This window comes from Ascaphus truei, chromosome 4 (assembly GCF_040206685.1).
Source record: "Ascaphus truei isolate aAscTru1 chromosome 4, aAscTru1.hap1, whole genome shotgun sequence".
Classification (NCBI taxonomy): Eukaryota; Metazoa; Chordata; class Amphibia; order Anura; family Ascaphidae; genus Ascaphus; species Ascaphus truei.
In genome coordinates, this window is record NC_134486.1 from 189,893,258 (window position 1) to 189,918,852 (window position 25,595).

General features: G+C 41.0%; 1 protein-coding gene across 18 annotated transcripts in view; it reads right to left on the minus strand.

Annotated features, from left to right (window-relative positions):
• QKI (QKI, KH domain containing RNA binding) overlaps positions 1 to 25,595 on the minus strand; it is a 249,315-nt gene that overhangs the window by 126,576 nt on the left and 97,144 nt on the right. For 11 of the 18 annotated variants that reach the window (XR_012801028.1, XR_012801029.1, XM_075596719.1 and 8 more), the window contains exons 3-5: positions 19,031 to 19,147; positions 18,448 to 18,507; positions 14,321 to 14,365 (exon numbers count right to left, since the gene is read on the minus strand). Coding sequence is in view for 15 of the 18 variants with exons in the window: in XM_075596719.1 (XP_075452834.1) it covers positions 14,321 to 14,365; positions 18,448 to 18,507; positions 19,031 to 19,147 (222 nt within the window). In the remaining 3 variants the exon portion in view is untranslated. The remainder of the gene's footprint in view (positions 1 to 14,320; positions 14,366 to 18,447; positions 18,508 to 19,030; positions 19,148 to 25,595) is intronic. The other 7 variants (XR_012801030.1, XM_075596730.1, XM_075596729.1 and 4 more) reach the window with 3 other exon arrangements.

The following is a 25,595-nucleotide window of genomic DNA, read 5'->3' on the forward strand; positions in this document are numbered from 1 at the left end:
TGACCCAGTTTTGATGCCTTCTCCATTTGCAAAAGTATTTTAGCTTCCTCAATCTCACAGATATTTGGTGGTTTATAGCATATTCCCACAAACATTCTTTATACTTTTACCTCCACTGCTAATTTCTATCCACAAAGTCTCTACATTTTCATCATTCCCTTCATAGACATCGTCCCTTATAATAGGTTTTAGATCCGATTTAACATATAAGCATACTCCACCTCCCCTTCTATTTGTTCGATCCTTCCGAAAAAGGGAATAACCCTCTAAATTAACTGTCCAGTCATGAGTTTCATCCCACCATGTTTCAGTAATGCCTATATCATACTGCTCCCTTGCAGCTATTAATTTAAGCTCCCCCATTTTATCTGTCAGGCTTCTTGCATTAGCAAGCATGCAAGTTTTTTTCAGCCTGTACTATTATCTTATCAGCTCTTTCCTTTCTGCGTCCACGTGGTTTAGACTTTAGAAGTTTTCTAGTATTATCTCTATTTACTATGGGTGTCTCCCTGCTTGTCAAACTCCCACTTGCCCCCATTCTACCTCCATACCACCTTGTATCCTCCTCTATTCCATTTAGTTCATTATCTGTTTCATTCCCCTCCCCCCTCCATTCTCGTTTAAAATCTCCTCCAACCTTTTCAGCATTCTCGACCCTAGCACAGAAGATCCCTCTTCATTGAGGTGCAATCCGTCCCTAGAATATAGATGGCACCTCTCAGAAAAGGAGTCCCAGTGCTCTAAAAACCCAAACCCCTCCTTCCTACACCACTTTCTTAGCCATGCATTAACCTCCCTGATCTCTGACTGTCTCCCTGCGGTAGCGCATGGCACTGGTAGTATTTCAGAAAATACTACCTTGGAGGTCCTTGCCTTAAGCTTTTGGCCTAGATCCCTGTAATCATTTTTTAGGACCCTTCATCTTTCTCTAACTTTGTAATTGGTGCCAACGTGTACCAAGACCGCCGGGTCAATCCCAGTCCCCCCAACAATCTGTCTACCCGATCCGCAATGTGCCGAACCCGAGCACCCGGGAGACAAACTGTTCGGTTCATGCGGTCACGGCAACAGATTATTCTTTGTTTAACCAACATACCAGTAGTTATCTGCAATGCTCAACTAAATGGGAGATGCCAACGTATTTCATCTGTATCACCTATCTTCATATTTCTAAGAATACCACTGGGACTTTTATAAAAAAAAAATAAAAAAAAAAAAAAAAAGTTTTTTTTTTAAATATACACCCACTATAGAGAAAGGTTTGAACAATCAAGTCCTGATATCAGTGCGATAGAACATTTAACAGGGTATCATAAATCATATCTTAATGTCCCTTGATTTGAGCCAACCATATGATGCAATAAATGGAGTGTGTAATGAATTCCTTGTGCTATCTTGATCAACACTGATTACCAAAATATTACTCAGATAGTTGTTGCCACACACCAGGGCATTAGTCTCTAAGTGGGATTTATCTTTTTCTCATACCCAACCATGTCTTTGGATGTCCCCTATGTCTAGCCCTTAAATACATTGTTTTTAACCTCATCTCTTGGTGTGCCGTACCCCTAATTTTTTATCCCTGCATGCTGTGTTCCACATTTCTCCACTGATGATTCTACTATACACACTGTAGAGGCAGCAGTGTTTTTAACAAAACGAATCCGTCAAACTGTTAATTACTTGATGCTGTGCAATAACTATTTTTGATTGCATTTACACAATTTAATCCGGTTGTCTTAAACATATTTAAACTATGTTTAAATCTAAATAACATTACAAGGCCACGAAAAAAGCTTTTTTCAAATGGCACACCTATTCAGTCAGCTAATATTATTATATATCCACCTCCCACCATCTTTATTCATCTGGGGGGGGGGGGGGGGGGAGTCCTGAAAGGGATTATAATTGGCCTGGCCAGCATCACATAAGTAAATATAGGGACATCTATAAAGCAATATACAAAAAAAATTACTTTACGTTAATACAATTAGTATTAAGTTATTTTGAGGGACTAATTACATATGTATTACTGAAACCTTATTTAACCCCCCCCCCCCCTCCCTGGATGAGAAGCAGGAGGAAAAAACAAATTAACAAACAAACAAGACAAAGTAGTCACTATTTGATTGATGGTGCAAAAAACAGGAATATATATATATATAGTGCAAAAAACAGGAATATATATATATATATATATATATATATAGTGCAAAAAACAGGAATATATATATATATATTCCTGTTTTTTGCACTATATATATATATATATTCCTGTTTTTTGCACCATCAATCAAATAGTGACTACTTTGTCTTGTTTGTTTGTTAATTTGTTTTATATATATATATAATATATATATAGTGGTCGACAAATCACCAAAAAATCTACTCGCCGAACAAAAAAATCTACTCGCCACCTAGTACCACACATGTGCATATATATATATATATAAACTTTTTTTAAAGCACTGTGTACTGCACTCTATCAATGGGTTAAATGGAGGTGGGATAAAACTTGGTTAACTTCTAATAAACAGACGAGTGTATCTAGAGAGGTACACAGAATAGAATCCCTTTATAGGCGCACCGCAGACCGTTATGGAATAAATGTGGTCAGGGGAAAAAAAATGTGTTTAGCAAAATAATAAATATTTTAATCAAATTTGATTAAAATATTTATTATTTTGCTAAACACATTTTTTTCCCCTGACCACATTTATTCCATAACGGTCTGCGGTGCGCCTATAAAGGGATTCTATTCTGTGTACCTCTCTAGATACACTCGTCTGTTCATATACCCACTCCCTAGGCAGCACGCCCTAACCAACAAGGGGTTTTCGAGCGAGGTCTCTATCTATAGCTATCCTTAACTTCTAATAATTAATTTTAAAATAAATGCCAAGATGAGAATATATGTACAAAAAGTATTTAATGAACAAATCTATGAAAGATTAATTAAATATAAGTGCAAGGATAAAAAGTGTGACAGTAACGGGAACTTAAACTATGGGAGAGGAGGTAATCCTATTTCTGGTAAATGAGCTATTATTATTATTATTAGGTATTAGTTAGTTAGTTGCTGCAATGTATTGCAGTCCAAGATGGTGTAGGCAGCTGTTATAAGTCTCTCTAATTGTGAGATCAAAAATATTATTACAGATATATTCAGGAAAATCCAACAGTAGATCAGTACAGATCTATTGTTGAAACAGAACAGAACAAAGTACAGATCCCAAGATAGGAGCTAGTAAAAGGGAGAGGAATTCCCTATTGTGTCAGTGTAAGCGTAGTAAGTAATATTGTCTGAACAGACTAATTTGCAAGGCATCAGTTATTTCAAATAGTATTTGAAACAATGTAGTCACTTGTATATTTGAATTGAGCCAAATGTTGCAATAAGTAAAAAAAAATCGTTTTAAGCACTTGTGAAAAAGCGTAGTTATGGCACGAAACGACTATTGGTCATGGTGCTGACGTCACAAGTGTCATTGTGTGCATATCGGGAATGAACACGCATTGCACTCATAGCTCTGGTTAGTGCAGCGGCCAAAGGAGCAATTCTGCAGTGAATGCGCTGAGCTAATCTGCTTACTCTACCTCAGTATACAGATGAGGAAAAACGGAGCACCATCAAAGCAAAAAAGAAAATGAAGATCCAGAGAGGATATTCAATAAAAAAAAAAAAGTTAGAATTTTAATGGATCATTTAAAGACCCCCAGAAAACATACAACGTGTTTCATCATGATCCATTAGAGCTTTAACTTTTTTTTATTGAATACCCTCTCTAGATCTTCATTTTTTGCTTTGATGGTGCTCAGTTTTTCCTCTTTCGTCTGTTGCCCTATCATAGTAGATAGCACATCAAAGGACCTCCAAAGGATCATACAGGATTCCCAAAAGTGAGTTCCTTTCTCCTATTTTCTGGAGATATGAATGTATCTAAGTAGGGAGAGATTATTGTTGTGCCAGCCTTGGCTTTGTGTGCTTTACCCACGGGAGACACTATGCACCACTTTCCCTGCTAACTTATACTAAAAGGAATATTATAGGAGGTCCTCTTAATCATTGTCTCCTTATGGGAGACATGTTTGGTTGAGCACTGGATCTATATCTCTATACCGCAGTACAGTAAACAGCCTCATTAGAGTAGTCTAGCAGGGACCTCTATTGCCCACTCCCCATGATCTTATCAGGGCTTATCGCAGACTTGCCATCATCTGAGCCTGTATACTAAATGTACTTAGGCTGAGCCCCCGGTGGTCACGGTGGCACGCGCTCCACAGCCCAGCCCTCTATGGGGCAGGCCTAGTGGCTGTGCGTGGGCACGCAAAGCGCTGTCACGCATACGCTGCCAGGGAAGAAAATAATTTTGTCTTCCCGTGACGCAATGCGGTCACGTGGCCGTGCGCAGCGAATGACAGGGCTGATATGAATTGTCATGGCCCGCCCAGCCTAGATCTTCCCTACAGACCGCCTATCGGGGCTGTAGTCTCTGCGTGCGCCGTCTTGCTGCCAGGCACGCGTGCAGCAGGAAGTACTGGGGCCATAGCCTTACAGTATTTTAAAGGCTACATTGTTGTCCAATAGGAAGCCACAACAGATTAACTATCTCAGGAACCAGTGTGGTACAAAGTTCCGCTAAATAAACAGGAAATCCAATACATCCCATGTTACCTCTTACTAGGTTTATATACTCCCCTAAAAGAATATTTAGAAATACCTATGAGTTTTAGGGGACAAAATTATTTTAAACGAATCGCTCCAATTTGACTTCATAGACAAGCCACTGCCATTGTTTAATATTTGTCTTCAAAGGGACTATGAATTACCTTTCATTGAGCTATAAGGACATGTAGATCTCTAAATGCTCCATTCAAACTGTAAAGTAATCCAGATAAATTAGACATGTACTGTATGCTACAGCAATGGTGTGCAAACTGGGGGGCTCAAAAAAAATTTTGGGGGAGGGGGCACAGAGTGAAGCGGGGTGGTGATAGAGGCAGGCGGGGGGAGATGGCAACGGAAGGCTGCCAGAGTGAAGCAGCCGGCAGAGGAGTTAGGCTACGGCCCAAGTGCTCCCACCTCCATACGCGCCTCGCGGCATGGCGGCCTGTGCAGACTAAAGCCACGATTGGCGGTCTGTAAGGGAGTGTCCATGACTGGGGGCCCGGCCATGACGGGGCATATCTGCCCTTCCATTGGCTGCATGCCAACAGCGTGACCTGAAAGCATACGAGTCAGAGCGCTTTGCACACTCACACACAGCCATTGGGGCCTGCGCTGTGGAGCGCGCACAACGTTGCACGTGCCCCGTGATCACCCAGGACTCCTCAAGAGTTGCACGGAAGCAGAGCAGGACGGCAGGGAGGAGCGCGCCCCAGCGGTCTGCCCGAAAGTCTCTTATTTCTGTTGTCAATGCTGCTACCGTGCGCTCCTCCCCGACTATCCTGCTCTACCTCCGTGCAACTCCTAACTCCTCTGCCATCTGTTCTTCTCCTTCACTCTGGCAGCCCGTCGTCATTTTCTTCCCCCACCTGCCTCTATCACCACCCTGTCCCACAGTTGGCATTGAGATGGGGGGGAAGGAGGAGGAATAAGCAGAGATGAGGAGGGGAGAGGAAAGGATCAGGGAGAAAAAAAACATTGCAGTCGGTATCTTCTACTGCTATTCTAATTTATTTAAAAACAAACCTATTACAGGTTTAATACGGGATAATATTCAGGAATACCTCATGGAAAACAAAATTAGTAATAGTCAGCATGGATTTATGAAGGATAGATTATGCCAAACTAACCTTATTTGTTTCTTTGATGAGGTAAGTAGGAATTTAGACCAGGGTAATGCAGTTGATGTGGTCTACTTAGATTTTGCAAAAGCTTTTGATACGGTTCCACACAAGAGGTGGGTGTACAAAATAAAGCAACTTGGACTCAGTAATGTATGCACCTGGATTGAAAACTGGTTGAAGGATAGACAGAGAGTTGGCATAAATGGAACTTTTTCAGGTTGGGCTAAAGTTGTGAGTGGAGTACCTCAAGGATGGGTACTGGGACCCCTGCTTTTTAACTTGTTTATTAATGACCTTGAGGTTGGCATCGAGAGCAAAGTCTCCATCTTTGCTGATAATACTAAATTGTGTAAGGTAGTAGAATCAGAGCAGGATGTAATTTCTCTTCAGAAGGACTTGGAGAGACTGGAAACGTGGGCAGGTAAATGGCAGATGAGGATTAATACAGATAAATGTAAGATTATGCATTTGGGATGCAAGAATAAAAAGGCGACTTACACATTAAATGGGAATAAATTGGAGGAATCCTTGATGGAGAAGGATTTAGGAGTGCTTGTAGACAGCAGGCTCAGCAATAGTGCCCAAAGTCATGCAGTAGCTGCAAAGGCAAACAAGATCTTATCTTGCATTAAACGGGCGATGGAAGGGAAATAAACATAATTATCCCCATTTACAAAGCATTAGTAAGACCACACCTTGAGTATGGAGTACAATTTTGGGCACCATTCCTTAGAAAAGCCATTATGGAACTAGAGAGAGTGCAGAGAAGAGCCACCAAATTAATAAAGGGATTGGACAATCTATTTTATGAGGAGAGGTTAGCTAAGTTAGATTTATTCACATTAGAAAAGAAGCGTCGAAGAGTGGATATGATAACTGTATACAAATATATTCAGGGACAGTACAAGGAGCTTTCAAATGAACTATTCATCTCAAGGGCAATACAAATGACTCGTGGGCATCCCTTTAGGTTGGAGGAAAGGAGATTTCACCAGCAACAAAGGAAAGGGTTCTTTACAGCAAGGGCAGTTAAAATGTGGAATTCATTACCCATGGAGACTGTGATGGCAGATACAATAGATTTGTTAAAAAAAAAAAGGTAGAACATCTTTTTAGAAAGGAAAGGTATACGTGGATATACCAAATAAGTAAACATGGGAAGATTGTTGATGCAAGGATTAATCCGATTGCCAATTCTTGGAGTCAGGAAGGAATTTATTTTTCCCCTTAATGGGGTTTTTTTGTTTGCCTTCCTCTGGATGAATAAGTGTAGATCTAGGAAAAAGTATCTGTCGTCTAAATTTAGCATAGTTTGAACTTGGACGTACGTCTTTTTTCAACCTCATCTACCATGTAACATTTGTCATGTTTAACCGATTAATAATAATAAAAAAAAAGTCATGTGATTTGGATTACATCAGGCGGGGGGTGGAGGGGGGCAACTAATATCACGGATCAAAAGGGGGTCTCTGTGTAAAAGGTTTGTCCTATTGGAATCTTTATCCTCCTCCAATTTCAATTTGCATGTTTTGAAATAGTCCTTTTAGATCTGCCTTCAGATTTTCCATAATATATTTAGAACAGCTACGTCTAGTCACTGAGCTGACTGGCATTCTGCAAGCCTCCTTTGGGATCTACAAGTACAAACAGTTCATTGGGAGGTGTGGAGTGAAGAGCGAGGAGAAATGTGCCCACAGAACACATTCCACCACATGGAGTTTATTGTAATTATTCTCTTTACATGTGTGCCCATAAAACATTTATTTTTATGTGCACACATGTCCATACACTTTAAATATTGTATGCTAGTTTCTAAAAAAAAAAAAATTACCAAAATTGTCGACTTGTATTTAAAATATACAAAAATTACCCAAAATCTTGTATGATCTTTAACCCCAGGTGAGCAAATTAACGGTAGCTTTGAACCTTCCGCATGCCCATTGTTTTGTACAAACGCTTTGAGAATATAAACCCTGTGAAGTGTTGTGGCACTTTATTCCATGAGCTGATTGAGAAGTCAATCTCTAATACTCAGTGGGACAAGAATTGTTTCTGTCAGTCGTCACAAAATTAGGCTGCCTCACAGATTTGTATACCCAGCAGAACCAGAGCATCGTCCATGCATTACTACTCCCTGTGGAATTACACAGTGAGGCTCATGCATTATAATAAAGAGAATTGCACACTACTATTTACATGCTACAGTAAAGACAACAGAGAGGAATATTTCAAGAGAATCTGGCTGCCTTCCCAGTCTTTAGGATAACATCTACCGCTACTATTAAGATGCACTCTCAGAAGTGGAAAGATTAACCCCACACCCGTTCCTGTAACAATTACAAGATAAAAATGTATTCTGGTATCCACTACTAGGATGGGATCACAACAGGATGCGGCCTAACTGGTCTCCACTGATCAAGATCCTGCAATAGTCAGTCATGGTGATGTTAATCATGGTAATTTGGGTCTATACTGAAATTTTAAAGGTGGTACTTACTTTTTTCATCTAAAAAATGAATGTGTATGTGGTCTACAAAGATTTGGGCCTTTAAATAAGATATTTTAATTTGCAATCATGTTGCTGTTCATCAATAATATAAGTGCACGATGTCCAAGGCACACTAAAAATATCCTTCAGAGATCATAGAAGAATCCTAAGACCAAAGTAAAATGGCACACTTAAATACCTTTGGCATCTATGACCTAAAACTTAACTAGAGATAACCCTTTCAAACGTGCACAGCTGTTGAATTGAGCAATGTTGATACCATCATACAGGTGACAAATGTGCTACAATAAGTGTGCAACAATAAATGTGCAAGAAATGTCAGAAAAAGAAGCCCCTTAATTTTTTTGCAACAATTGGTATTTTTTTGTTCTGCTTGGGATTTTTTATTTTTATTATAAGAAACTGATTCTTTCATTGAGTGATGTGAGTTGATTAAACAACTGCGGAATTTATTGCAGTGCGTGTGTATTGAAGCATTTAGGTTGCCTCTCAAAACATTGTACATAACCGTAATGAACTAAAAACGTCAGTTAGACATCGACAGACATAGTAAGCAACTCCAGAAATTAATAGAAGTGTTTCCTCAAATGGAGGAAAAGGGTCAAGGTAAAACTGTTTAGGACACCGATATATACAACTGTACATGATACTATCGTGTTTGAAAGTTACTGAACTGGTGAGGTACATTTAACCATATTGCTGGTAAGGCCAATGGAGCACGTTGCTAAAGTTCAGCCATTTTATCCAACTCAAACTGAACTATGCCCGGCTGCAGATTAAATGGAGCAGTACGGTATCTCAGGGGACTCTTGCAGCTTAAAAGGGCAAATCTGTCTTAATTGGTTAAAGAGGTAGAAAAATTAGTTTAGTTGGTCAGCAAATGATTAAACTGACAAGAAATATGCAAAAGTGTTAAGATGCTATATCTATATATCTATATCTATCTATAATCCAATGCACAGCCGGCACACCATTTGCAAGTGAATAAATTTTGGTGCTTATCCCATAAAGCAATAACAGACATCTGCATCACCTTCAGAAAGGTCGCACTGGGGGACCGAAACGTAATTTTTTGTGTCCATCAAATATAGAAAATTCATGATTTACTTACCTGCGTGCTGTCCCTTGATGTCGTGTTGCAACCGGTATCGTATGGTGGGGGAGGGGGTATATATTAAAATCAAAGGTGCTAAATTAAGAAAACTGAATATGAAAGCAACAACGATACCTAGCAGAGGCCACCTTACTTTCTCATGGGTCTCATAACATAAGGACGTCTACACAGTTGCAGTTTTCTGTCGGACACAGAAAAAGTGCATAATCAATAGAGATGCATATTGATTTAGCAAATCTGAGTGCATAATTACTGCAATAATATGAGATGGGAGTGGCTTGGGTAAGTATAAGAACACATTTTCAGAGACCTTGAAGCTCGACTCATCGCTAAAGAGCAACCTTTGTTATGCATGTTATCAAGTGAAAATAGTAAAAAGTGCACAAAATTCACACTGTGCTATTCACGCTTCCAGTGGCGTTCAGGTATATGTTTGTAAATATGTGAAACATCTTAAATTACCATTAACATTTGCACAAAGGTGCTCTCTAATTGCCAACATTATTGCAACTTTAAAAAAAGTTCCCACCTTTACGAGGTACTGCTGAGTAAATAAAATACCCATATACTGTGAAATCCCATCCAAACTTTTTGGTAGTTGATCAATAGTTTTTAAAGTCTTTGAAAGCAAGGGTATCCTAACCATTTGAACTAGCTCATAAAGCGGTACACCCAACCACAGCACAAATTCAGCACTTCGAAAAAGCACCTCAACATAAACAACGGTTACATTTTCACCGTCGTTCCTTTACACGTCTGACATTTAAATGTCAAGAAATGCAAAATTATTTTGTGACGTAAAGAGGATATTTGTGCCAGCAAGAAAGACCTGAAAGAGATGCAGTTTTGAAGCAAGCACAGCTGAACCACATGCTGAGTTCTGGCATTTGTTACCTGGGGGCTGTGAAGACTGAGGGAATTAAGACACTCATCATCTGTTTTCTTAGGCCTTTAGGTAAAATCACAACTTTCCAAGTAGCTTGTAGCTAAATGGCTTTCCCTTCTGTTACTCCCAAAACACTTAATCAGCTCACATTACTTCTGCACCATCCTCTCATTGATTGCCATCTCTCTTTCAAAAAGGATCTTAAGGCTAAGGCCCCGCTCCCTCCATCAGCGCTCCCGCACAGAAGACAGGCGGGGTGCTGAGACACAGACCGCGATATGCGGTCTGTAGGGAGCGAGAGCCGAAGTGGGAGGTTTGAGCGGGAGGGGTGTGTGGCTTGAGCGGAGAGACCCGCTACTCTCCCCCCCCCCCCTCCACAGGCTCGGGCTGGCACTCATACACACACGCAGACACACACACAGACAGAGGCAGGCACTCACGCACTCAGACACACACACACACACACACACACACACACACACACACACACACACACACGCGCAGGCACGCAGGCACTCTCTCACACACACACACACACACACGCACGCACTCATACACATACACACAGAGGCAGGCACTCACGCACTCAGGCACACACATACACACACACAGACAGGCACTCACGCTGCTTTCCCCCCACACTCCTCCTTGCTCCCCGAAGCCTCTCCTCCTCCCGAAACCTCCCTCCTCATTGGCTCACACCCACACCACGTGACGCGTCAACGCTAGGGATCACCATTCTCTTGTATCCCGTAGCAGCTGACGCGTCACAGCGTGTAGTGAGCTGTGCAGCCAGGGGGGACCGGGACCGGCTCGGGAGGATTCCCTGCTGGTGGGGAACTCGCGTGTGGCCGCCCGCGTCACCGTGCGTGCGCACCAGGTACCAGGCCTAGGGCTGCTATGTTAAAACAGTATGCATGGCAACCCTTGCTGCTTTGACAATGAATCTCAGTATTATTTTAATTTATTTTATTGTTTTTGTACAAGTTGCAGATGCATCCGATTTCCTGGCATCTTAATTATCAAAACTATGCATCAAACTGATCATAAACGGAGACCAACTTCTTGAGAAATCACTTATTACAGCTTTATGAAAAAACAAGATTTTCTGCAGTTAAAACAGCAAAACAGCAAAACCACACACACACAATAAATTATTCTACATTCTTATTTAATATGACAATCGTTTGGTGTCCTGTTATAAATCTGTAACAATCCTGATTGTGTGCCTAACAATGTCAGTCTTTCAGTTTCAATCAATTTTTCAGTCAGTGTAACTCAGAATCTACAATGTATCCAGATATTACCAAGGTAACAATCTATTTTTACACTTTACAGTTTAAACTGCTGGGAACATTGGCAGCAAATTATCACTGATAGGACAGTGTTGCAAACATTTTGTACTGCTTGGGAGGTGGGCTAAAACTGCCTATAGAAATCAAAGGATACTTAAAAACTCAAAAAAATGGCATTACAAGTTGTATTAAAGAAAAGAAAAAACCTTACTATTGAATGGATATAGATAGATATAGATAGATCTCTCTCAAAGGGAGGGAGAGAGGGAGAGGAAGGAGATACAGCAAATAAAAAGATCACTTGTGAGCACATTCACATCTCTTAGGCCGTGCGTATAGTGCCCGTGACGTCGCCGTCAGCGAAAGTTGTATTTCGCTATGCGGTGTCGTCGCGGGCGACCAGGCCATTGATTGGTTCACATGAGGTGACAGCCCCTGAAAAATCAAATATTCCTGGCTGCAAAAAATCACGTTGCCACATCGCCCTTACTATAAGCGCACGTGGCAGCAACAATGCATTTGTTTTCGGGCGACGTCGCGTCAACGGGACTATAAGTGCGGCCCCGCTCGCGCTGAGCGCGCATATAGATATATGTAAGTTACTTACATATAGATATATGCAAGTCCCCGCACGTGCACACATGCTCGACTCTTAGATAAAAAAAATCTTACTTTCTAGCGCGCTCATCTACCCGCAATTCACCCCCCCCCCTCCCCCGTGCGCGCAAATGCAAGGACACCCGGCGCTCATGCTTGGAGCGCTCTCCAAGCATGAGCGCGCTCAGCACCAGCGGAGACTCCGCCTTAGACAGGTCTGCAACCCTGCCCTTCACCATTGTCACCTAGCATACAATGCTTCCACTGCAGCAAGGGATTCTGGAAAATTACATGCAAATGAGCAGTGTCGCCTTTTGCCTGAAATCCATTTTTACATGGAACCCATATAAACTAATGCTCGCTGTTAACACAGCATGGGAATCAGATGCAGAGCCAGAGAAATCACTCACAGACATATCTCATCAGTGTGAGGTTGGTTGTACTGGCTTTGCAACGGTGGAGTTTTCTTGTCGCCTTTTTCACCCACCATAATTTAAAATATGCATGGTATATAGATATATAAAAACATAAGATATCAATTATTTGCTGCTTTAACAGAGCAATCCAAGCAATACGCTACATTTGGTTTTGTTTAATAAATAGTTCTGTACCTGTACTAATTAAACTCAATGCCATTTTAATGAGTTTTAATATATTGAGCATCTTAATGTCTATAAGAGATTTTAACACACCTCCACAGCAGTGCAAGATATTTGTAACACTTTCCTGCTTCTGATAATTTGTTGCCAATATTCCCAGCAGTTTGAGCTGTAAACCGTAACAATAGATAATATTACCTCAGTAATACAAGGATACATTGTAGCTGCTGAGTTACACGGACTGAAGGATTGATTTGAAACTGAAAGGTAAATCATTTAGTGAACCCTGAGAACCAGGATTTTCCTGATCGATTATGGGAAAACTAATCGATCGGCATCTTAGGTAATTTTTTTCAATAAAGTTAATAAATCAAATGCAGCATATATTAAAAAAAAAATTAAGCTGCTTAGATTGCCCCTTTAAAAGGTCAGAGTAGATTTCATAACTCAGTAAAAAGTTTTAATGAAAACATACAACTTAAAATGCTTGGCTAGGACTAACCCCTCTAGTGTGTGTTCCTAGAGGCTTAGGGCGCACTTAGCGTTCCGGCAACACAACGTCGCATCAAAACAAGTGTACTGAATTTGTTGCGTGCGCCTATAGTAGGAGCAACGTGACGGAGCGACGGCTGTCGCGATCGCTGGACATCAAAATGGATTTTTCAGCGACCGCAGCGTGAAGCCAGCAGGCACGTGAGCGGTCAGCCAATGAGGACGAACCGCTCACGGCCACACCCCCGGTCACCGTCTCGTCCAATAAGCAATCATCACTGCTACAACAGCGACGGATAACGTCGCGCCGCCGCCAGGACTATAAGCGCGGCCTTATTTTACATTAAATTATCTCTTTATGGAAAATAGCAAAAATGAGCCTTCTATTCTGCCTCAGGAACCGATTTCTTCATTTTGATCATGTTATCAAACGTTTTTTTGCCAGAATTCAGTTAACTTAATTACCAGCTTGTAACCAACAATGCAGTGCACAGAACAGCATTGTATTGATATATGTTATGCTACCCAAATAAATAGGAAACACATACACACACAAGTTTAATTCTCCCACGTTTTGGCCCACGTGACTGGGACATTTAAACTTGCAGGAGATACCAGCACCCCGTACGGAGGCTGGAAATTAATGCGGTTCATGTCTAGAGACCCCCTTGCTTCAATACTATGTAACTAAAATAATAATAAAAGTAGAGACACACACAGCTTTCTATTTTTATATAAATGTATATATTAACAAACAGAACCCCATTTAATGATACATTCCTAATTTATAGATGTACGATGTGCCAACAAACAAGGATTATACTTCATTGGAGGGGGGCAGCATCCATGTAAAATTAACTAAACGGGGATTTAAAAATCAGCACTATTAAATCAATAATTTTATTATATATATATATATATATATATATATATATATATATATATATATATATATATATATATATATATATATATATATATATATATATATATATATATATGTATGTATTGGTCTTTAAGAAGACAGTATTTACTTACCTTGTTTAGTGCCAACATACTGCATTCTAGTATATTGGTAACAGCCTGCATGAAGCATGTCAAAACAGTAATAATTGCTATGGTTAGAATTAGGCAACTCAAGATTACAGCGATTTTGAAACTTACCCCAAATACAAGAACAGATGCATTTAACATCTACAGTAATTACATTACGAAATTAGGCATGCACATGCTTTAATGCCATGGAACTGTGTGTGTACGTTTTATGTACGCACACGCGTGTGCAAACCGTGCGAGTGCTTAGGGTGCTTGTGCGAGTGCTTAGGGTGCTTGTGCGAGTGCAAAGGGTGCTTGTGCGAGTGCAGAGGGTGCTTGTGCGAGTGCAGAGGGTGCTTGTGCGAGTGCAGAGGGTGCGAGCGCCTGTGCAGAGGGTGCGAGCGCCTGTGCAGAGGGTGCGAGCGCCTGTGCAGAGGGTGCGAGCGCCTGTGCAGAGGGTGCGAGCGCCTGTGCAGAGGGTGCGAGCGCCTGTGCAGAGGGTGCGAGCGCCTGTGCAGAGGGTGCGAGCGCCTGTGCAGAGGGTGCGAGCGCCTGTGCAGAGGGTGCGAGCGCCTGTGCAGAGGGTGCGAGCGCCTGTGCAGAGGGTGCGAGCGCCTGTGCAGAGGGTGCGAGCGCCTGTGCAGAGGGTGCGAGCGCCTGTGCAGAGGGTGCGAGCGCCTGTGCAGAGGGTGCGAGCGCCTGTGCAGAGGGTGCGAGCGCCTGTGCAGAGGGTGCGAGCGCCTGTGCAGAGGGTGCGAGCGCCTGTGCAGAGGGTGCGAGCGCCTGTGCAGAGGGTGCGAGCGCCTGTGCAGAGGGTGCGAGCGCCTGTGCAGAGGGTGCGAGCGCCTGTGCAGAGGGTGCGAGCGCCTGTGCAGAGGGTGCGAGCGCCTGTGCAGAGGGTGCGAGCGCCTGTGCAGAGGGTGCGAGCGCCTGTGCAGAGGGTGCGAGCGCCTGTGCAGAGGGTGCGAGCGCCTGTGCAGAGGGTGCGAGCGCCTGTGCAGAGGGTGCGAGCGCCTGTGCAGAGGGTGCGAGCGCCTGTGCAGAGGGTGCGAGCGCCTGTGCAGAGGGTGCGAGCGCCTGTGCAGAGGGTGCGAGCGCCTGTGCAGAGGGTGCGAGCGCCTGTGCAGAGGGTGCGAGCGCCTGTGCAGAGGGTGCGAGCGCCTGTGCAGAGGGTGCGAGCGCCTGTGCAGAGGGTGCGAGCGCCTGTGCAGAGGGTGCGAGCGCCTGTGCAGAGGGTGCGAGCGCCTGTGCAGAGGGTGCGAGCGCCTGTGCAGAGGGTGCGAGCGCCTGTGCAGAGGGTGCGAGCGCCTGTGCAGAGGGTGCGTGTGCCTGTGCAGAGGGTGCGTGTGCAGAGGGTGCGAGCGCCTGTGCAGAGGGTGCGAGCGCCTGTGCAGAGGGTGCGAGCGCCTGTGCAGAGGGTGCGAGCGCCTGTGCAGAGGGTGCGAGCGCCTGTGCAGAGGGTGCGAGCGCCTGTGCAGAGGGTGCGAGCGCCTGTGCAGAGGGTGCGAGCGCCTGTGCAGAGGGTGCGAGCGCCTGTGCAGAGGGTGCGAGCGCCTGTGCAGAGGGTGCGAGCGCCTGTGCAGAGGGTGCGAGCGCCTGTGCAGAGGGTGCGAGCGCCTGTGCAGAGGGTGCGTGTGCAAAGGGTGCGTGTGCAAAGGGTGCGTGTGCAAAGGGTGCGTGTGCAAAGGGTGCGTGTGCAAAGGGTGCGTGTGCAAAGGGTGCGTGTGCAAAGGGTGCGTGTGCAAAGGGTGCGTGTGCGAACTGTGCGTGTGCGAACTGTGCGTGTGCGAACTGTGCGTGTGCGAACTGTGCGTGTGCGAACTGTGCGAACTGTGCGTGTGCGAACTGTGCGTGTGCGAACTGTGCGAACTGTGCGAACTGTGCGAACTGTGCGAACTGTGCGAACTGTGCGAACTGTGCGAACTGTGCGAACTGTGCGCGTAGCTGCTTCAGTTAATGGCTAAAACATTGAAAGTTTTTTTTTACCTGGGCACCTGGCAAGTGAGGGAGGGGAGGACATTGCTAGTTAACTAAACTGCTTACAGTCAAAATTGAGTAGTCTAAACCTCTAGTAATCAGGCCAACTATTTACTGGAATTTCATACAGGGCAGATTTTTTAAAAAGCATTAACCAGAGATTTCTGGGATTAATATAGCTGTATGTCACAGAAAGATGCAGTCTATTCAATAGCCTGCCTCTTCACATTCAATATTTAGTTTCACTTCTGTTATGACCAATTTTTTCCTCTCTCTAGGATCATGCCTTGGCACTGAAGTGTAGCAGAATTAAAACAGTACACAAATTGAATTTGCATAATGTACAGAAAAGGTTTAGGGGTCAATGGTTTATTATTTTAGATGACTGACAACTAAAATTAACTATGAATCCAAGCGATCGACACTTGTTTAAAAACTTTGCATCCAATAGGGTTTTGTAAGGATTCTGTTCTTGCACAACTACAAGTGCGTCTATGGCTTGGATTCATAGCCCATTTTTGTGGTCTGTCACATCCAAAGCGTCTATAGCCAGAGGGTGAACAACAGCTTTATGCAAGGTTAGATTTACCCCATTTAGGGCTATATTCAATATCGGCCAAAGCAGACATCACTACTGTGATCAGCAGACAACTAGCATTTAAGTCAATTTTGTTTCAGACAATATTGAATAAGGCCCATAGTGAGCCTGACAGATTGGCAACTTTTTTTCCTGTTATTAAAAAATATATTAACTTTAAATATTGCTGATCCTTTTTTCTATTTACTGCATTTTGCATGTTTCATGTTGCCACAAAAGACTTGCTGATAATGTTTTTACTGAAAGTCAGTAAAACTAATATTTTACAGAACGTTAAGGAAGAGATTACAAACATTAAAACGACTAACAAGTTTATATTAGACTTAATTTAAAAAAAAAAAAAGCGTATGTGAAGGATTTAAAAAAAAAAAAAATTGTTAACTAAATCCTGTGTAAGACCACGTGTCAGTATTTTATTTTTTGTATTCATCATCTATTTCCCGTGTATGATGAGAGATCGGAGAAAATGATAAATATCAAATGTGGCTAAATACGATCTTGAAACCAAAAGGGTGTTATTTGCATGCCAAGGAGGGGGAGGGTGAATGGTGATTGGATTTCTTGTTGCTTATCGGAGGGGAATATGTCTGAGGTTGATTAAGGACATATGTAATGGTTAGCAATAGTCCTGAATATTTTGCTAAACTCCGTCTAATGCCAGACTATGCTCTTCTAAAAACGAATTTAGAAAAAAAGTTGCAACAACCGATTGACAAGTTATACCGTGTAACCGTATGCAATAGAATATTGTACGTACATTATATGCATATTAGATTGTATGAAATTAATATTAATTTTGCTTTATGCTCTAAATATAGGTTTAGAGCATAATTCAAGCAACGATCAAATGTGAGCATTGATTACAATACAATGTGTATAACAATCAACCTAAACATATGGAATGCCATTGTGTTTCATTACAAAACGCTATAATCAACCACCTTCTTTTGAAATGTCATTCAAAATATTGTCGCTCTTTGTTCCCCAGCATAGAGCAACTGTTTCAAATGTTAGTAGGAAAAAAGTTGTTGAGGTATATATACACACACATACATATACACACACAATAAAAAGATCACTTGTGAGCACATTCACATGTCTTAGGCAGGTCTGCAACCCTGCCTTTCACCATTATCACCCAGCATACAGTGCTTCCACTGCACAAAGGGATTCTGGGAAATGACATGCAAATGAGCACACCGTGTCACCTTTTGTCTGAAAAACCATTGTTACATGGAGCCCATATAAGCTAATACTCGCTGTTAACACAGTTTTAAAGCGAGCATTAGCTTATATGGGCTCCATGTAACAATGGTTTTTCAGACAAAAGGTGACACGGTGTGCTCATTTGCATGTCATTTCCCAGAATCTCTTGCTGCAGTGGAAGCACTGTAAGCTCGGTGATAAATCGTGAAAGGCAGGGTTGCAGACATGCGAATGTGCTCTCAAGTGATCTTTTTATTTGCTATATGCAATACGGTGGAGGTTTCTGGTTGCCTTTTTCACCCACCATAAACACACACACACATACACACACACACACAAAAAAACTGACCTGTAATTGTAGTTCTCCGAAGGTAGTATTTTTCATGGATCCACACATGTGGGTCACGTGCTTTTTAGTGAATATAAAACAGAGAGAAAAAAAGGGGGAAAATCTTCCAAAACCAACAGATTGTGTCTGATAACTCAAATACAAAAATAATATGAATTAATTTTATATCTTTGAGACGGGTGTATAACACATTTGAGCTACTTCATCTAAAAATAATTAGGTTAAAAATATATAACTATTAAAGCCAAGTGTTATATTATTAGATTCTATGTATACTTCTAACATTGTGCCAACAAATTAACGGCCCAAATTCTGCCATTCTCCTTCAAGTGATTAGGAGTCGGAAGTTCAATATCTTCCGGATTCTTTAAAAGAATTATGATGGCATCTGAGAAACCAGGACATGTATTGCTTACAAAGTGAGCGTGTAGTACAGCCGTTCTGTTTTAATAACAAACATCAATTTTAATACAACAAATGTCTCCCCAACAAAACATGCACAGGAGCGAGCGTGTGACCTACAGCTGTGGATCCATAAAAACCCTTGTGGAGAACTTGAACCAGGTGTTGGTAGGTAACGTACCTTCTTTTTGTCTCTCATGGAGCCCTTTCCCCGAACCATGATCTTGCAGCCGGTTTCTGCTTCAAGCTGTTTAGCTGTAAGACCTCTGGGTCCCAGAATTCTTCCAACAAAATTAAACTAAATGGGGATTAAAAAAATGGAAGCAAATTAAGTATTATAAACATAGTTTCTTGGTAGTCAATTGTCAAAAGTGATGACGCTGACCAAGATAGATTAAGATTTCTACTCTTACAATTAACCAAGTTTACGTTTCCAGTAGGAAAGATACAATATATTCATTCACCTCACCTCTTTATAACAGTCAAAAATATATATATACCAGATCTTTTATTTATATATATATATATATATATATATATATATATATATAAAAAAAAAAACAAATAGGTAGTTGTAGAGATTTTAATTACATACATTGAATACTTTAGACCACTAAAAACAAGATACTTTCAATGTCTGGACAATAAACCTGATTCTATGGATCATTACTTGTATACAAGTGAAACGCCCCTGTGAAAAAAAACACACTTGGCAATAAAAAGGAACAATGTTAGAATACGATAGTCAATATGTTGAGTCATTACCATATGAGAGCAATTCAGAGAACAAGCCTCTGATAGAGTTTCAAAGGAAAGCCGACCTTTACAAAGAATACAAACCTCATTTCGGACTCGCAAGCTATCGCTTTCCACAAGCTAGTCTATCCTTTGAAGCAGCTATTCATTTTAGGTATGTGAATATCTGCTAAATTCTACATACTTATCCCCTCATGCGCCAGACGATAGGGAGTTAAAAGTAAAACTTACGTTGGCATGGAATGTATTACAAGAATCCTTCCAGTGGAAGGACTTTTATTAGATACAACGCTCCAAGAAAGACTTGCATGTACTTGGGGAGTTTTATTAGAACTACTCTACGCTCATTCTCATCAAAAAGTAAATAATTTGGTTTATTCTATAAATTGTGTAACATTTGATGAATGCAATCTCTCTACACTAATTTAGTACATATAACTACAGAAGGACAAGGTCAAAAGTTGGTGTAATCATAATAAGCAAAAAAGAAAGATTGGTATTTAACATTACGATTATTTTAATGGACCCCAAAAATGGTCATTTAGGCCACCACTTATAGTCTAGACACAACCACTTGGACAGTGTCTACTCTTCCAGGGCATGCAACCAATATTGCATAAAGAAACCTCTTTAAATGACTCCTACAAGTTATGACAAAAAGAAAAAAAAGAAATAGGACAGAATGAGAATTCTGCAAATATGACACTTGGATCAAGAAAGTTAATAGTGTAAAAATACAGAACCTGAGGTGGTCTCTATAACTAATAATAGATAAATTAAAAGTAAATTGAGGGGCAAGGGGGGGGGGGCAGACTAATCCTATTGCTATGACAATTAACCAAATAGACATACAATCGGGATGCAGAATGCAGTACAAGACTGCTCAATTGCTCAAGCAGGTTGGTGTATATAAAATTATTGGGAGGGGGGGGCAGCGGCAGTGTAACAGATGTTTTTTGGTTTCAATGTGAGCTTCACAGTTACTGTTACAAGGTCTTTCACAGGTTCTATCTAGCAAGCAATTAAAATGAACTTGTTTAGATTTCACTGCAATTAGTGGTAGGCAATATATCACCTCTAACTACAGGTCGCAAATATGCAGAGAGGAAAGAGAAGAAAAAAGTTAATAAAAGAGCAGTATAATAAGGAACTAGTATTGACATGATGTAGCTATACTGGGAAGAAATAAAAGAAGGTAGAGCAAAGTTGTCAATGTCAAAATATTATTGCTCCAAAAATGTTTATTACAACACTTTCTTTTTAGTCCACGTTTTGCGTTTTTCATACAAAAATACTTCTACAAAATGTTTAGGAGTTTTTCAACCATGAAGAAGATGCAGGTCAATATTTCCCATTTACAAGTATATTTTAGCAAACCAGTGTAATTGGCTTAAAGTCCTTTCAGGTTAAAAAGTTATGTTAGTTAAGCAAATAGGCACGTTGCACCACAGCCAATGAAAATTACAAAAATAATAGTGTGTTGTGCTTCAGCCAATCAAAAAACATACAGTACTCAAAAGTACAAAAAAAAATTAAGTGTACCGAGCCAGTCAAAAAGAATATTTTAAGCAATTCAATATCCCCCCCAGCCCCTTTATTTACACATTGCGAAATATTTATTTTAAAGGTGTGCACCCACGTGACCACGCTTAACAATCCATTCAACAGCTTAAAGAGAAAATAAAACATTTTGAACTGGTTACTTAAAGGTTTCCTGGCCAAAAAAACATGACATTTTTTTTTACTGTGCGTATTTCTGCCTGGTAACTAGTCTTCTGTATTGCTTGTTTGACACGCACGGGAGTATGAATATAATTGATCATCTTAACATTGATGGTGAAGTAAACGACTGATTACTAAGCGATTTACAATCTGCAATGTAAGTGAAAACACGAGACAGAAAATAAAGTCCTAAATCATTAGCCTAATTTGATCCCAAGTGGAACTGCACTGTCATCCATGACCTTATCCCATAAACATAACTTTTCTCATATAGGACAAATTGCTTTATAGCACACTGCAAGTAGTCACTAGCACTGAAAACTTTACATTTCCGTCTGTGCACTGAATATGAACTTCATTTTAGACCGTGCCCTCTTAATCCTGTGCTCTTATAAGTCTATGAAGTATGCGGCTAAATGGGCATTTCCACCTGTCCAGGAGGAACGGCATGAGACCAAAATTCCATAGGAGACTTTCAATGACTAATAATGTAACAGCCTACAGAAATACTGGTAGCAGAATGGTTAGTCGGAAGGCAAATGATTCATCTAAACAATCATAGTTTTCTCATTCTCAAAATAGAACAGTTATTTCTAAAAGACTTGAGAAAGAATAGAAGTCTGCATCAACGACCTGGATTTATCCAGAGAGTATGCAATCAGAGCTTAATGGAAAGGCATGAATAGCTATATAAAAATGGAAGTGGTAAAAGACAATATAGCAGTATTACACGATACACGTTTTTAATTTCTTTATATAAATTCTGTATAGTTCTACATGCAGAACAAACTTTGTAACACAGAAAACCAGAGTTCCATAGGATTCAATGGCTGTGCAGGTGCCACATTTCACAACATAAACACCCCCCCCCCCCCCCCAATAGCGCACCAGTTTGAACAATGAAACTGGCGGCTACATCTGTAGATCTTGTTGCATTGCAGTGAATACAGAGAAAGGTCACAGATGTGGCCTAAAAGAAACCTATTTGCACTCGCTATTTACAAATGCTAGGCTAGGTAAGATTCAATCCTTGGAGTTGCCCCCATAGCCATACATAAATTTATAAAACCATATTTATTAACATATATGCAACAAATAAACAACTAATAAGACAACCACTATGTGGATAAAAATGAAGGGAAAACAGCGGGGTGGGAAATAAATTTGTTGGTGTAATCACCAGAGCAAAGGGAGACTTATAGTGTTCTTTATACCCAAATGGGATATAATCCCATAATTTTAGGTGGGGGGTAGAGGGTTAACACTGGTTCACTCATATCTGAGTGTGCTAATTGCTGGTTCATCCGTCTACCATAATTTGCCAGTGTAGTGTACATAGCTGCATAAAATGCTCCTTCACATCTATATTCACCTAATGGTGAGGGTTACATAATATCAGCTGCATGTGTTGACATAATTGTCAACCGCATATACTTGTACCTAAAAGCGGATGATCCCGCAATATGGTGACGTCACTCTAATATATATACAAGAGATCCGCAGTGATCGGCAACAGCCGAAGTATATTATATAGACTGGTGTCCGTTTATAATGTAACACACAACCTAGATACTCTGCTTCTCACTTGTTAGATAGGTTTAACTCAGTACCTCTATATCCCCAAAACAAATCATTTGCAGTCGTATGGCATCGCTATATTAGTTGGCTATGTTCAGTCATAACCTAGAGACACTATATATGTTGAAACATATTGTCAGCATAGCATTGTCATGTATTCAGCTTCTATTAGCTAGCTGATGTGAACATACGACCTGGTATCCACAGTCTCGCTTTGTTCGATACCCACGGTCCCGCGCTTCCAGATGACGTCACCAGAAAGACGTCATCACGTACCGATGTACGTTTCACGCTTCTAGCGCTTCGTCAGGGTAATGGGAGTGGTTAGATAATTCCCCTCCCTTGCTTCTTATGCGGAACGGTCAAAGGCGGGGCTTTCGCCTCGACCCATCCGCTTGTGGTGTGTTTAAGGGGACTCGTCTTACATTCTGTTCATTTTGGGTCCGCCTATATTCTATCCAGGTTGCAACACGCAACTTGTTTGGATTATATTATATGTTAATAAATATGGTTTTATAAATTTATGTATGGCTATGGGGGCAACTCCATGGATTGAATCTTTCCTAGCCTAGCATTTGTAAATAGTGAGTGCAAATAGGTTTCTTTTAGGCCACATCTGTGACCTTTCCCCGTATTCTAGTATTACCTACACCCGTATGCACCCTATTTTTCACACATCCTCACATCCTAACATAGTTGGAGAGCGGCAGCCATCTCTTTAATTTCTCAATACATGCATTGCAGTGAAGCATGATCAGGATTTTCACCACGTTTTAAAACCTTTACGTTTTGGAGATACTATGTGCATCAGTATGATAAATAAAAACAGCTGTGCCCTAAAAGTTACAACAAAAATAAAGCTCTCAAACCGTTTCATCAATTTGCTAGGCTCCAGTGCGTATCCAAAGGGCAGTAGCTAAGCCCAGGTAAAAATAAAATAAAATCACAGCATGGTGAAGTCCCTATGTGGTTCAGACAGGAACTGTCTGATTGCTGAAGAGCCAGTGCGTAAATCAACACTGATCAGAATCAATCAAGCCAAAGTGAGCACACAGATATAGTTTTCAATTCCTAGTCACTCACAAAGCTTTGTCACAGCCACAACGTTGCAGAGGCGCTCGTGATTCACAGCTGACCCACAAAACACAAATTGAATAGTAGATTTATGCTTCCTCTCTCTGCCCAGTCAATATACCAGGGAAGTAGAAGTGACAATCAAGATTCCACAGCGGAATTAGAAAGTGTGTGTAGATCACTAGAACAAAGTAGAATAACCTCTTACTTACACTTAAAAAAAATCCCTGCCAGAAGCCATTATCACTTAAGGGATGCCTCGGCTTGTTGTCAGATTCTGAAATTGGCTTTATTTCATAGTGCTCACATGAGTGTAGATTTCAAAGGAAGCTGTAAGAGACAAAAAAAAAAAAACCCTTTCCGGTTCATTTCAAATACAATCCCAACTGTAGGAAAGACTATAATAAAGTGTAATCAAAAAAAGTATTGGCCCCTAAAGCTCCAGATGGGTCCCAGATACATCGGTGGTACATGTACACATGTACAGGATGCAAAACAAGAGAACTGCATGCGATATGAGTATCGGATGAACGACCTGAAGGTCAAGTAAATTGAGGGGCAATGGAAGAAACAAAATCTTAAACAAGTGTGGAAACCAATACGGGTTGGGCAAATTTTCAGGGGCTACATTTTCCTGGGAACTACTCAGACCTTTCCATCGATGCAGAACATGCCACTCTGGACAATCTCCTACAACCATTTTGCAAATCAGTCAGCAGTTTATGCAAGATCTTTTAATTGTTCTAACCATTTGCAAAATTAAAATTAAAACCATAGCTTTAGAAAGAAAAATCAGCGTAGCCAAATCTACACCAATTCAAATGTGTTATTAAAGCAGCACTCTCTTTTGGGAGCCTATGTGAATTTAACCCGGTTAGAATCCTGGCCCAAAGCATGACATGGGTTTTTCTTGGTTTTGTTTGAGTGTGTTAAAAATCATGATTTTCTTCATCTCTGGCATCTGAGGTTACCATAATAACCTTTAGAGTGCCCCAGGCTTTAGCAACACCAACTATTCCAAACACTGCTCTTCTGAATGAAGCGTCAGATTTTTTTTTTTTTTTAAAACACATCAAGAAGGGAGGCCTAAAATGACCAGTCAATGTTGACTCACTATTTTGGCATTTGTTGTTTATTTTTGAGCATCTCTTACTTGCTTTGGGAGAAAGGCAATGTCTATACACACAGTAACAGTTGTTGTTGCACAGGTAATAGTATAAAAGTAAACAAGCATTAGGGCCTAGAAAACCTGTGTGTATTCTACTGCCTCCAACAGCAGAATAGAGGCCCAGCCAAGGTTTCTTCATCAAGGTTAATACGTAGAAACTATTGGTCCATTTTTAATGTATTTGAAAAGGCAATAAGAAAAAAAACAAGCGATGGGGAAATCTTGGTGTTAAAAACGGCAATGTCCTGATACATTTATGTACAGTCCGTGTTGATGTTAAAGTACATGACACACACTTCATTGCATAAGTGAATCCGGCTCATATATTTGGCTCCATTGCTATTACACAGTGATTGTTCAATACAGATTAAGATTTGCAATGTCTAAAACTGGTCCATGCTTCTGTTGTCAGATGTGAATAATGTAGATTTAAAGGATTTAGATGTTT